General features: G+C 33.2%; 1 protein-coding gene across 1 annotated transcript in view; it reads left to right on the forward strand.

Annotated features, from left to right (window-relative positions):
• Positions 1-15,513, forward strand: part of LOC106054054 (acylamino-acid-releasing enzyme-like) — a 68,694-nt gene that overhangs the window by 29,418 nt on the left and 23,763 nt on the right. The window contains exons 12-18 of the mRNA XM_056025485.1: positions 751-851; positions 5,756-5,825; positions 5,961-6,043; positions 7,273-7,414; positions 10,488-10,568; positions 13,750-13,830; positions 13,917-14,005. Coding sequence (XP_055881460.1) covers positions 751-851; positions 5,756-5,825; positions 5,961-6,043; positions 7,273-7,414; positions 10,488-10,568; positions 13,750-13,830; positions 13,917-14,005 — 647 coding nt within the window. The remainder of the gene's footprint in view (positions 1-750; positions 852-5,755; positions 5,826-5,960; positions 6,044-7,272; positions 7,415-10,487; positions 10,569-13,749; positions 13,831-13,916; positions 14,006-15,513) is intronic.

Genomic DNA, 15,513 nt, shown 5'->3' on the forward strand with positions numbered 1-15,513 from the left:
AAGAGTTGCTGTTATTTGTCTCATATGTTAGCATGCAAATACAATGGGAATAGCTAACTGGTATTTGTTTAGGCACCAAGTGGCTTGCTTTTCCCCATCTGGGTCACATGTTATGGCCAGGAGTTGGAGTGATTGTCAGAGGTTACTTAAAACATATGCTAGCACAGCACACTATTTTTCCTTGGCACAGTCTGCAAATGAGCTCACAGCTCAGCAGCAAAAAGCTGGCTAGAAGAAGAAGAAAACACATTCAATTAGCTAGAAGCAGTTTATTGGTAGTAGAGTTAGCATCTATTAAGTTTTAATGTATAACTATCAATTTCTGTAGTAAATTATATTTTTTCGAAAAAGAAAAAAATTCAACCATAACCAGTAGGTAGGCTACATGTGTATTCAATGCTATAGGATTATATTAGAATTTTAAAGCTACATTTGTAATTCTGATTAGAGAAAACATGCCTATTAATTTTGTGTCTGTATTTTATGAACTGTATAATTTAAATGTAGATTTTAGTATTGGTTTATACTGATTAAAATATTTTTTTTTATGCTTTAGAAACTAGAAATTCTACATTCTGAATGGTGTATCACTTGGTTTGAGATTCAGTTGAATTTTGTCTTGCAGTGTTAACAGAAACACTGAAAAAAAAATTTTTTTAAATACTATGCTTTACAAGTAGTTAGTCCGTATTGATGTTTACATTAAGTAAATGTTAGGCTGTTATTAGTATTTTTTTTTTACCTTTCCAGAATCTGAATTTCCTGGTATTTACATGTATGATTTAGCAAGAAACATTTGGTTTGATGACAGTATACATTTAGCATTAGCAACTAGCTGGAGAAGCACTAGTGTAGGTTAAAAATATTAATCTATTATTATCTATTATTTTATAAGAATTATATAAACAGTTTACTTTTTGAATTGGTTTAAAACAGTTTAAAGAAAGATTTTATAGGATCACATTAGTTCTTATTTACCCTCACCCTCATTTATTTCTATTTTCTTTTTACTCATTTGCCAACTGCTTTGCTTCTCCTATGAAAAACACATGTACTGCTCACTTTACATCAGTTAGTAAGATATTCCATTAGGTATTCCATTAATTTCAACTCTGCAGAGAGAAATGTAAATAACTTTTTTCATTTGTAAAACTGAAGAACTCAACTGTGTAAGTCTCTTTGTTCATTCCCAAGATCAGATAAAATCCATTATCAACTCCACATGCATATTTCAAAGTCCTCATTGAAAGCCCATAACAATTTTAAAATTGAATAGTTTAAATTGTCATCTAATTGTTAGAAACCATTGTCATACTAATCTTCAAACCTGGAGAGTTAATCAGATTTATTCAGCTATCCACTAAAAGACTTAACAACAGATGTTGCCAAAATGATGAAGAAAATGAAAAATAACTAGCTGGCATACCTTCTTTAAAATAGATATAATCATATCCCTAATAATCAACAATTATGATTTATTTGGGCTTTTTGTCACCAGTATTTTGACCCTGGGGGTTTTGCTGCTAGAACTTCTCAGAAAGAAAACATAAATCTTTTTATTATGAGCATTTTTATATATTTTGAACTAGGTTTTATGAAAACTGCTTTTTTCCTTCTTTTATACATATCTAACATGTAACAAATAATTATGTCTTCATGAGACTGATGTAACCCCACCCCTCAAGAAATATCAGACTCCATTGACATCTTCAGGTGGAGAACATAAGTACTTCATGCCATTTTGGCAATTTAGCTTTGATGGTTCCCTATTAGTGACCTGACATGACCTACACCCCATCACCTTTTATATGAACAGTTTTTAGACAAAATCAACCACCATTTTTTTGAAAAAAAAAACAACATTGATTATGTTTAGAGGACACAAAGTTTTTTTTGTGGAAACACATTCAAGGAACATTATGGAGTTACTCAAGGGAATAATTCACACTTATATAAAGGATTCTTAAACCCCTATTACTTTTATGTAAATTATAAATGTTAAAATCTGATGCTGTGTGTTAATATTTGTATTACTTTTTGAAATATACATTTCATCAATGATTATCACTTAAATTAAATTAAACTTTTAGATTTAAAAAATATCTAATAGAAATTTATAAATATTTTACAAAATTAAAATAATTAGGCCTATAAGATACAACCATGCCAAAAAAAAAAAGACTTTTTAAAGACATTGCAGAACACAAGCTGTGTGATCATGTTGTATGCACTCTGGACTGTCATCTAGATAGTCCTGGGTTCAAGCTAAGATATAATTATTTTCAATTCTGAAGGAACATACAGGGGGTTGCAAAAGTAAGTATACAGTGATAAAAAAAGAGAAAACGTGTATATAATTACTATGCAGGTAATGATTAAAAGTATATACTTGCTCAATTAGGCACAGTTAATGCTTTAATTGAATGGAAATATTTATGCCACATTCGTTTTTTGGAATAATAAATGCTGTAAATATCTACATGTTTTGTACCCCAATGATATAAATTAAAAACATAAAATGCCAAGTCACCTATTTATTGGACAACATCAAACTCTTTACAATTTTGACATTTTATGTACAACAATTTTACAGTGAACTAAAATCCAAAATCTAATTAAAAACAAAATTATTATACTTGTAAAAGAAATACACTAGCAAACATAAACATGAACATGCTTCAACTTTACAGGCAGTCCTTGTAATCAAATGAACATGGAATATTTGAAGCGCTAAATGTTTTATTGGAATTATCATTCTGAAATACATTCCTCAAATGAGATGTATTATCTCCATAAGAAAGGATGTATTACAACCTGGAAATACTACATTTATAGGACTCATAGCTTACCATCTCCCCTGCTTCATAAACGATTGATGTAAAGATAGAAAATTTGGGCACATCCATTATTGGTCCAAGCAAAAGTGTGTCCAAATAAATCACTCTGCCTGCCTACAAAAATAAGTGCTTACCAAACAGAGGTTCTCTCAACCCTTCTGTATGGATCTGAGACAGAAAGCTACTCCATTATGAACATATGATGACAAGACCACACCACAAATAATAATAATAATAATAATAATAATCTTTATTATTCGTAAGGAAATTTGTCTTACAATTTGTGCATTATACCAAACAAAAAACATTATAACTATAAGAAACCAAAATGTACATTCACACCAGACTCACTCATAATTTACATGTGACAAAGTTTATACCAGATTGTTCTTATTTAATGATTTGATTGCCAGGGGAACAAAAGAGTGTTTGTGTCTGTTTGTCTTTGCTATCAGGGTCTTGTATCTCTTTTGTGATGGTAAAATCACAAAATCCTGACACAAAGGGTGATTCTTTATTTCGAGGATCTTGTTAGCTTTTTTTATAGATGTTTGTCTCAAACAACTTGTCTAAAAATGTCTGGGGATCCTCGTTGGTTTCAATGGTGCAATTAACATATTGTTGACGATAAAACGCCTCAAACAACTGCCAAATGGGGTTTGTTTTTTTGCCAATGATTTTGCCAGCAGCATTTAGGATTCTATGAAGTTTATTTTTAATGCTCAGATTGCCATACCAGGCAGTGATATTGAAACTTAAAATATTGCAGATGTGAGCGTGATAAAACATAGCCAAGGCCTTTTCGCTAACATTAAACAAGGACAGTTTTCTTAGTAATTGTAATCTTTGCTGCCCTTTTTTGCTGATATAATCAGTATTTGCAGTAAAATTTAGTTTATTGTCTAGGATAGTACCAAGGTATTTAAAGGTTTGCACAATTTCAATAGTCTCTCCAGCTACAGAAACAATATCATTTTCCTTCTTGTCCCTACGAAAATCGATTATCATTTCTTTGGGTTTTTTTTTACATTTAATAATAAAAAATTATCTTTACAATATTTTCCAATTTGTTCTATTTCTTTGAAATACTCATTTACGTCTGAGCTCTCTGAGAGCAGAGCAAGAAGAGCCGCATCATCAGCGAATTTTGTGAAGGAGCAACAAGAACTATCGGATTGAAAATCATTGGTGTACAAAATGAACCACAATGGCGATGTCACAGCCCCCTGGGGCGCCCCTGTGTCAACTATGCGTTCATTAGATATTACATTGTTTACCCTAACCCTCTGAGCTCTCTGGGTCAAAAATTCATTAGCCCATAGTATTATGTATGGACTAATCTGCAACGCTTTCATCTTTTCAATGAGTAAATGAAGTTGTATAGTGTTAAAAGCTGATGAGAAGTCAATAAAGAACAATCTCACATAAGTGTTCGGTAAGTCCAGATGTTTGTAGACAGTTTAAGATATTTAGGATTTCATCGTCTACACCTTTACCCTTTTGGTAAGCAAATTGTAAAGGGTCTAACTTATTACAAAGATCATTCAGAAGAAACATTTTAACCAATTTTTCTAAACATTTAGACAAAATGGAAGTAGTGAAACAGGTCTATAGTCATTCATTTCCTTCGGTTTGGAAACCTTTGGCACAGGTACAATTATAGATGACTTCCACACAGGTGGTATCTCATGGTTTAGTAATGAAGTAGAAAAAATATCTTGGAAAGGTTCAGCAAGTTGTTCAGCACATTCTTTTAAGATTCACCCTTTTATTCCATCAGGCCCACCAGCTTTCATTGGGTTGACGTTTTTGAAAATGTTACAAACTTGCTCTTTAGTAATCGCTAATTCTATACAGTTGTTAACATTGACATCCTCAAGGGCTTTGAGTCTTAGATAATTAAAATCTTTCGTGTCGAAGCGACAATAGAAATCATTTAACTCGTTGGCCAATGTTTTTTCGTCTCTTGTAGCAAGATTATTTTTAATTTTGACTTGTGCTCCTGCCATTTTGTTCATGATGCCCCATGCCTGTCTCATGTCACTTGTATTAATTGAGTCTTCCAGCTTGGTGCGGTAGTTTCTCCTCCCTTATTCAAGAACGATGTTGAGATTTCGTTGAGCAATTTTCCTTGTCTGTCCATCGCCACTCATAAATGCTCTTTTCTTTTTGATTATTTCCTGTTTTATTTTTGCAGTGACCTATGGTTTATTGTTGGGGTATATCTTGATGCTCTTAGTACTGACACACATGTTTTCACAGAATTTGATGTAATTAGTCACTGCGTCGACCCATTCTTCCAGATTTGAAGTGGTCTCCTTAAACAAATAGCAATGTCCTTGCGAGTGCTGGTATGGACAGTATAGAGAGATTGCTTATAGTTCAACAGCTATGTAGGGCAGGGCAGGTATCCTATAGGGGGGACAATAGTATTCCTAAGGTAACCTTTTTGGTGAGATGAAAGTGGTCGGCATTAGAGGTGTTCCCTGGAAATGTGTAGGTGCCAACTTGCTTTAACTGACATCAAGGAGAGCACCTGGCAGCAAGTGGCTTCAAAAAAGACCATTTAAGACCAAAAGAAAGTCCACTGCCGATGACAAGTGTAGATGGCAAAAAGATAACCTAAATTGACCACCAGTGGACTATGGTTATGTATGCTCTGGTTATGACTAAATAATTAGGTGCAACTGGGACTGCTAAGCCATGTGAAATACTGTACTCCTCATTAATCATATGACTTGAAGAAAAGCGTTATTGGGGTCCATATATATTAGTTTTTATCATCCAAAGGAAATCACAAAAGGGCAATGTAAATTTCAAAACAGTTTGCTTGTATTTCTGCAACTAAAAAGAAATTCAACCATAATCTTTTTTTAAAGAAAATCATTATTTAAGCAATCATTGACTTCTATTTCTAGGCAGTAATTCTAATAAATACAGATACCTGTGAAGTCAAGAGAATTACATTGAATGCCACTAACAAAAAAGGTAAATAGAATTGTCTAGTTTTTCTCAGAATATAGGGAAGAATTGAACTTGCTTGCTCTATTGTATATTTTTTTAAACAGATTTTACAGTTAAAATGCAATAAAAGGTAATTTTGTTTTCTTTTTTTGTCTCCAGATTTGGGTTCCTTTGGTCTTCTAGGTGTACAAAAGAATTTTCTTTTACTTGTTCACTCTGCACTTAATCAACCATTCCAATTGGTAAGACATTTGAGTTCAAATAAGTCCTTTGGGAAACACTTGTATACATTACTTATTGAATACTTTAAAATTAACACAGTAGACTAGTTAGCATTTTGTCTATTACATTTTTGGAATGAATAAAAGGTTTTACTGAATCTCACATATCTTAATTTAGATCAATGTCCCGTTTAACATAAAAAATAAAATTTCTTAGTAATCATCAAAATATGATGTTTCAGTTGGCTCTTTGTAGCTGTGTACAATTTTTTTTTTGTCTTTACACATGCTAGTGATGCCTTACTAAAGTTTTTCTCAAATTTTTAATGGTGAAACCCTTTCCCCCACCCGACCACACCCAACAAAAAAGAAATTTTCACACCCCTCTAAGTCAGTTAGGGGCCTTGTTGAGCACTGTAGGCTCACACAATGAGGTCTTGGAGTATTTGAAGAATGTAATGAAAAGGAAAAGATCTATATTGTTAGGTTTTATTTTGGATTTAGCAAATATTTACAATATGTTTAGAATAAAAATTTACATAATGATTGTTCATTTAAACTAGTCCATTTAGACCTTTTAGGGGGGAATAGTGTTTGATAATTTTTGTTTATTATATTAGTAAAGGTCCTTTCTAGAGATAACATTGGAGAGGCAGCTATTTACTCCTTCATTCAGCAAGAAGGTCTGGGGAGTGCTGTAAGCTTCCTCAACGAGGTTCAGGGTAGAGCCCCAGTGCCAAGCATTTTCCTGCATTCTGAGCTTTAGAAATTCTTTCTCCTGGTGTCTATAATGCCTTTTCTTATGGCAATTAATGTTTTCTTGCAATCAAATTCATCATAGTAAAAAAAGTCACAGATCAAATTAAGTCTAATAAAGAAGGAATCAACACTGGCTAATACTATTATGCAAGGGTCATTAGAGGTACATAGATAGTACACATGTCTAAATGTGCTGGGGATTGATTGCCTTCATCTTTGTGTTAAGTAAGACATCTTATCTGCAATCTTTTGTGTCTTGTCACAAAAGTTATACAACAGTTGGGAGAATTTCAATACCAATACTAGGTAGTGGAAAGGTGCACTTGTTTATTATAAAGCTGTAAACTTGTCTGCAAATGTGTTAATGTATTTAAGAAGCATTTAATATAATATCTCTTTAACTAAATTTCCTAAATGTCCTTTTAAGGCAATTTTAAAGCTAATTTGTTCAAATATCAAATTTGTCAATATGATTGATTGTATTATAACAGATAATAGGAAAAGTCAGTTGTCCAAATAATCTTGAAACAATTGAATGGATTTATCCAGATGGTCCAATACAAATATTAGACTGGTTGACTTTTTCCATTATTCAACACAAACCATCCTGTGATTCAAAGCATTCAAAGTATGGTAGGTCAACATCATTTCTACAATAAATACAACTGTTCAATGAAAAGTCACTTGTTCAAAATAAAATATTATTAGGGGTTCACCTGATAGTCACTTCAGCTTCTGCCGAATATTCTGTCATTTTTCAATATTCGGCTTCGGCTGAATATTACTGTCGAATAGTAAACCGGATAGTAAAAACTACAGCGTAGTACCTATATTTCTATTAATTTTGTTAGATCCCTCCGCACTAAGTCTTTTCCAGATAGGCCAATTGGAGGTAACACTTAAATATCGAAAAAACACAGGCAAAAGGCGAACAATATAAAGGTAGTCGACGGTGATAAACAATGTCAAACAAGAAGATTAATACTCAATGAAGGAAATCGTCGAATGTCTTCAAACTAAATCTCCATGTTAATAAAAGCATACCTATATTCATAAAGTGGACATGATTCAGTAATGTCAGTTCTGAAATACATTAACGTTTATGTTTAAAAAAAAAAGAATTTGCTTTTAAAACTAGGACTATGCACCAAATATCTTTTAGTACAAAGACAAGGCGTGTTAATCTAAATAGAAATAAAACGCAATAGGGTTAACTGTGTGTGATCAGCTGACATGTGACACAGGCCAGTAATACAGTTTAGCGTGCTATATCGAAGAGCAAGGGACAGTACTGGCATGAACTTTGCACGTGAATAGGACCCGGGTTATGGTCATCTGATCATAAGCCTGCGTGGACCAGAGACAGTGTGTGTAAGGCAGTGCAGTTCAAGACAGGACAGTAGACCAGGACTGTTAGTCTGCCATGAAGTCGGTCCCGGTGGAGTCCTAAAGTGAATGTAGGAGTCCAGGAAGAGAAAGAGACAGTAGAGTTTATTAGTTTAGTACGGTGATGTACAGTATAGCATTTTTAGTGTTGGTGTATTGTCAATTGTGTCATATTGACTGTTTTAATTGATCATTATTAAAGCACCAGATTATTTGGAGCATTGTCGTCAAGTTCTTGATGTGTTGTGTGTTTAGCAGTGTTTTACAGAACGCCTGATTAGGAGAGAGAAGAGTGTAACAATATATATATATATATAGTAATAACTGAAGGGAGGCAACTCAACGAGACATAGATGTTTATTTACATGGAGACATGACAAACACATAAAACATCTGCCTTGAGCACAGCATCTTCATATCGGTTCTAGACTTGGGTGGAAATCGTTCTCTCCTCTCTAATGTCAACCTCCTTCCTAGTCTAGTCACTAATAGTGCACACCTTCTGCACTATCTTGGATGGCGGTGTGCATGGCGGGGTTTTAACATTGCTCCCTTCTTAGCACTTTTCGTCCCTAAAAGAAACAGTGCAGTAGAGGTTTGACAGTTCAGGTGGAGGTCGATAGGTGGGAGCCACAGGCAGCTACATTACAAACGAAGTCCAATGAGCAGCGGTAAGCCTCAGCTAAGTCTCACGTCCAGGAGGTAGATCTCCTCAAGTTCAAATTGAAGATGTCTTCCTCTTGACAACTCATATTTAGCCTGGATTTATTGACATTCGTCTATACTCTATGCCAATGTCCATGATGATGGCAGAAGTACACATGCTTTGTTGATGGTTTTCTTGGCATCCACATTCCCTGTGTGATGTACTGCACGTACAGTTTATGTTAAACTTCTGGATGCACTTGTTGAGCTTCACATTTCCCTCATGAGCACAGACAGATAGGCAGAGGTTTTTAAGGTCCATAGCAACAAGCTTGCATGCAGACCCAACGTTGTCTTGATCTGTCCAGCTTATTGGGGTACTTGTAACAGATACAACAGGAACAAATGCTTCTGGCACATAACAGATTTCAGTTTCTTCATTCATCTCTTTCCGTTCAATCCGGTACATCCCATTGAGATCGTCACAGCAATCGTTGTCACATTTCTCGTCTTTGAAGTCACACCCACAAGACTTGCCCACAACACAGTCAAAGACAACGCTCCAATCCCCAGCGTCTCCGTCAGCACTGTTTGTGCAGCCACAGTCCTGACCATGCAACTTCTTCACCAACAAGTCTACGGCAACTGCTCCTTCACTAACAAGTCTATTCCTCCTTTCGCTAGAGACACCATTTTATCAAATTGATCTGTTTGTCCTTCCACTTGCAATACACTTTCTACTACCTTGTTCCCCATCCTGTTAATTTGTTCACGCATTGCATCAATATCTTCCTGTATCTTCAATGAGCTCAACAATCTCTGGCTCAATTTCAAATAGGTAGGTCTCCAGATCTTCGTCTTCATCAGTCAGGGCTTGCCGGAGACGAGCTGTAAGCGCCTCCTTGCTACCGCTAAGCTTCAAACATCAGTAGCAAAGTTGTTGCTTAATTTCTTTAATAGAGAGTTGGTCTAGTTGTTTCAAAGATGCCATTGTTATCGAATTCTATGTCCTCTCGTTGAGTCGCCTATAATCCCACTTCTGACACCAATGTAATAACTGAAGGGAGGCAACTCAATGAGACATAGATGTTTATTTACATGGAGACATGACAAACACATTGGACATCTGCCTTGAGCACAGCATCTTCATGCTGGCTCTAGACTTGGGCGGAAATCTTTCTCTTCTCACTAATGTCAACATCCTTCCTATTCTAGTCACTAATAGTGCGCACCTTCTGCACTATCTCGGATGGCGGTGTGCATGGCGGGGTTATAACAATATATATATATATATATTCTTAATATGTAGAATTTTTAAAAATGTTACTTAAGCCATTTTAGGGAAATACTGAAAATTTGTTTGTTTAGGTTTAAAAAGCTTGAGGTGTTTTGGCGAATTTTTGTGACTCTATGAAAAACATTGCTTAGCAGAGCATCTAATTAGTAAAAGGAACCTGTGTATGAAATTCCATGAAAATCCATTCAACCATTTCAGCGATTTCTCAAAGATCAATGAGTGGTATTTCTCAGATATATTCTATATATAGAGAAAAAATATAATTGTTTTTTTTTTACTCCAAAATAAAACTTTTTTAGTTATTATCTTCATGTCTTAAATAAACTTATATCTAATTCTGTCATATTTTTAAAAATGTACCCTTTTTTTTTTTCTCAGAGTCTTTGGACTATGAAAGTATTCTGTGTATGCCCAAAGTTGATTCAAACATACTACCTCCATTGATTGTATTTACACATGGTATGTTAAGTATTTTTTCTCCTATTTCACTTTGTCACATCCTTGGTGACAGCTCATTGTTCACAAAATGAGGACAGTTTGTCTACCCTTAATTAGGCCACATGTCATCACCTTTGGAAAACAAAACTGCCAGAGAGATGTTGATAAAAAAGTAGTTCAAGGCTACATATTAATACAGGTTAAATTTTAAAAATAGATGAAAGAAAATAAATGTAAAAGGGTCAAGGGTATTGAGGTGTCATGACATAATGCTTCTAGATTATCCTAAGGAAGGATATAAAAAAAGTAGTAGTAGCTTGGAACTTAGGGATGGTTAAAAAGTTAGATCTAGAAATTGCTAGTTTGAAAGTAAACAGTTGCTTAGTTTTATTTATCATTATCATTGTTTCTTGTATCTACTTTATATATGAACTGTACATATATTTATTGTTTGAGTTTAAAAGAATAAAATTCTAGAAAAGTATATCATCCCTCAATCATCTAGTTTTTTTCTTAAAGTGCTTGAACTATAATTATGGCACCTCCGAATCCACGTCACAAATATATCTCATGAAGATCTTAAGTAAAACAAACATAATAAACATGTGACACACTTCTTTCTAAATTGAAAATACAATAAATATACAAGGAGGATATCCTGCTACAAATGAAAAAGAAAAGCAATTAATACAAATATGCTAAGTTAAATATCTATCCAATGTTGTTTATGGAAAAGGAAAGAAATGAAAGTCCTACTATGTTTTTTACCTTGGTCCAACAGTTTTTCCTAAATGTATGTTAATTGTATTATCTATATCAAATATTTACATATTTTTCTTCTAAATAGACATTGTTTGTTGTTTTTTTTTCTGGGTTTTTTTTTCCTGTTTTTAGTTGTTTTTTTCTTTGTATTTTTTTTTATAACTATGATCAAAAGTATTATTTTTAAATTCAAATATTGACAAATTTGATAAATTAAATAATAATTTTAAAGAAAAATAGATCAACTTTTCCCCTTACACCCAACTTATAACAAGCACAGATGACAACTCTTTAAACATCAAGTTAATGTCCACAGACAAGTAAAAATATTAAGAATACTATCCTGATCTTTTTTTCACATCAAATGAAAAAATGGGTCAAAATATTGTTTTCAAATAAAATGAAAATCTAAAATCTATAGATCTAGGTCTACACTAAAAGTTAAGGTAATTAGCTTTGGATTAAATTTTTAATTAAAAAAAAATTTTTTTTTACAAATAACTAAAAGAAATACATGCTTTAAAAAAAAGCAATTAAAATCATTTTACATACCATATTCATGGACAGCCCAGTAAAAAATATAGAAACTTGAACACAGTGTCTTCTAAGAGTGAGTAAACTCAGGACTTTAATAAAAATAGTTTTGATACATCTAACTCTATCTTTCTTTCCAAAAAAACCATTGTAAGGGTTTATATGTCCATCTAGCCCTGGTAAAGTGTCTAAGGGACTGGAAAGAAGCTAATGTCACCCTCCTATTTAAAAAAGGAGAAAAATCTGACCCAGGAAACTACAGACCAGTATCACTAACCAGCATCACATGTTAAATCCTAGAACACATAATATGTAGCAACATCATAAACCACTTAGACAAAAATAATGTCCTTACTCCATACCAACATGGCTTTAGGTAATATAGATCATGTGAAACACAACTAATAGGACTAATTGATGATTTTTCAAGAGGTTTAGGGGATAGTGAGCAAATAGATGCTATCTTATAAGTTTTTTCAAGGCTTTTGACAAAGTTCACCACTATAGTTTGCTTAAAAAATTAAAATATTTTGGCACTGATGGTCCATTGCATCAGTGGATTAAGGATTTTCTGATAGGGAGAGAAAAAACTGTAATAATAAATGGCTCTAAATCAACAACCATAACAGTAAACTCAGGTGTACCTCAAGGAACAGTCTTAGGTCCACTACTATTTTTAATTTACATAAATGATTTACCAAATTGCATTACATCAGGAACAAAAGTCAGATTATTTGCAGATGGTTGCATAATATATAGAACAATAAAAACAACACAAGACACAGATATTTTACAAGAGAATTAAATGAATTACAGAAATGGGAATCAAATTGGAGCATGTCTTTCCACCCAGAAAAATGTCAGTCATTAAGAGTAACAAAAAAAACTAAAACAAATTAATTCCACTTATCTTATTCATGGTAAACCACTAAAACAGACTAAAAATGCAAAATACTTAGGTGTTTTAATAAATGAAAAACTGTCATGGAATCCCCATATTGATAAAACTATCAAAAAATCAAAGAAAGCATTAGGGTGTATTTAAAAAAATTTCTATAAATCAAATAAGAACATAAAACTAAAATGTTATTTAACCTTGGTTAGGCCAATAATAGAATATGCATCCTCTGTTTGGGACCCCTCAACTCAAGAAAACATTAAGAAACTGGAACAGACGCAAAATAGAGCAGTGAGATTCGTAAGAAACAAATACTTACATTTGACTAGAGTAACACCTTTAGTAAAATCAAGTAAAGTAGCAATTATACATAAAACACTGAACCATCAAATACAAAAACAAAATCTAATAAAATACTCAGAAAGACACAAAGATAAAGGCACATTCCTCGTTCTATTTGCTAGGACAAATTTGTGTACAAATGCTCCTTCTTCCCTGATGCTATTAGAGCATCGAATGGGTTTCCTGAGCTAGCCAGGAAAACCAGTGACATAGCAGAATTGAGGTCATTGGTTAATATACATGACTAAAGGCATGATGCGTAGGATGTAATCATCTTTTTTGAAGTAACGTCTGTATTATATAAGATAAGATTTCATTATTTACTTTTATGTCATTGAATTGTAAGATGGTTCTGGGGATTGTTGCATTAAATAACACTTGATTGTAATATTGCTCACATCAGTGTTAAGGTAAAGCATCAGCTGAAAGTAACATACATATGTTACCAGAAAAACACTTAAGTCACACTCATATCTTAATTTATATGAATTTGTCCGCAGTTCAGTGATGTAACAAATAGATCACCTCACATCATTCTCATTATTTTCATGGCATTGATTTAACACATCTTTAAATGGTACTTTTAAAACAGATAGATAGAGCCCACATATTTGTTTAAAAAAACTTTCAAATTGTTAATGATGGCTGTTTCTTTTTTTCTCCTAGGTGGACCTAATTCAGTCTTTGATACATCCTTTAATATGATCACTTCTTTCTTTTGCAAATGTGGATATGCTGTTTTAATGGGTAATATTCTCAAACCTACACTGTACAGTAATGGCCATATTGATCTTTTCTATTCTACAATAGTTGATACTTTGCTTTTTTGACAGTCAATTACAGAGGTTCTATAGGATTTGGCCAAGACAGCATTTTATCATTAACTGGCAACATTGGAGTTCAAGATGTACAGGATGTCAAGGTTAGACTAAACAACAGAATGCTGTTACAGTACACTCTGGCATATTTTCATAACATTTTACATGGCATGTTTCCTGAAATAAAAATATGTTAGAAAAACTATATCTGCTCATATGTAATCTATTCAACTCCATCAGACTAAAAATTTTAGACTAACCCAACCAAAGGGAGATACACGTGCAAGAAGTGGCTTCAGCCTTGCAATAAAGATAATATAATCAGAATTTATTACTTAATATAAGGATTTACAAATTTGGTGCTTTTATTTATAAATCTTAAATATGCACATATGACAAATTGCTGGATCTACAATTTTCAAAATCAGCTTGGTCTTGGACCAAGGCTTTAATCCAATTTTAGAATAATGCATATTCACATCTAGCTGTAGTTAAATCACTGCTTTAACTTTTTCTTTTGTATGAAGAAAAACATCTCATTTTTGATTGTTCAGGTCCTTAAGTAATTCATTATCTTCATGTAAACATGACAATCCAATGCCACAATTTAGAGATATAGCTGAAATTTAAAACCAATCACAAAACTAAATTTTTTTAATTATTTGGCATTGTTTTTCAAAAATAAATTTTGAGCATTCTTCCTTGGCATTTCCTAGTAATGTATCAAGCGAGATATTAATTACATTGGCTATTATGTTGCTAAATAATAATATTAATAATAATCTTTATTATCATGAGGAAATTTGTCTTACGATTTCTGCATTAAAAAAAGGTACATTATAACTATAGAAACAGAATATACATTCACACTGTTTTCCCTTAAAGGTACCATGTGAAATGTTGACATCAGATAGATAAATTCTATTCAATTCTTTGATTGCCAGAGGAACAAAAGAGTTTTTGTGTCTGTTTTTGTAAACAGTATCTTTTCAAGATATATTAATAATAATAATAATAATTTTATTTATAAAGCGCTGTTAACAAACAAAATGTAGGCTCAAGGCGCTGTAATAACATTACAAACACAAACACAATACAAATACAAAACTAATCTAAAAAAGTTTTAAACAAGTAGGTCTTAATGTTCTTCTTAAAAGTGGTATAGCATGTTGTCTGTCTGAGATCAATGGGGAGTGAGTTCCAAACCTTTGGTCCGTGCACTGAAAAAGCCCGCAGACCGTAGCTTTTTAGGGAGAAACGTGGCACTACTAAAAGCGTTGATTCCATTGAGCGCAGGGCTCTCGGGGGGACATATGGAGTAACCAGTTCTCTAAGGTACAAGGGCATCTCATTGTTATATATACACTGATGACAAAGTGTGGCGACCTTGTAATCGATTATCGCTTTCACGGGAAGCCAATGGAGCGTGCGCAAGAGCGTATCTTGTCTTGTTTTTCTAAGTACTATTCGTGCGGCGTTGTTCTGTATACGTTGCAGTTTGGCTATTTTGTCATCAGGTATACCTGCTAGCACGGCGTTGCAGTAGTCAAGGCTGGAGAGTATGAATGCCACAGCTAGCGTTTTTGTTGACTCTCTTGTTAAATATGGATGG

Source organism: Biomphalaria glabrata, chromosome 4 (assembly GCF_947242115.1).
Source record: "Biomphalaria glabrata chromosome 4, xgBioGlab47.1, whole genome shotgun sequence".
NCBI classification, from domain to species: Eukaryota; Metazoa; Mollusca; class Gastropoda; family Planorbidae; genus Biomphalaria; species Biomphalaria glabrata.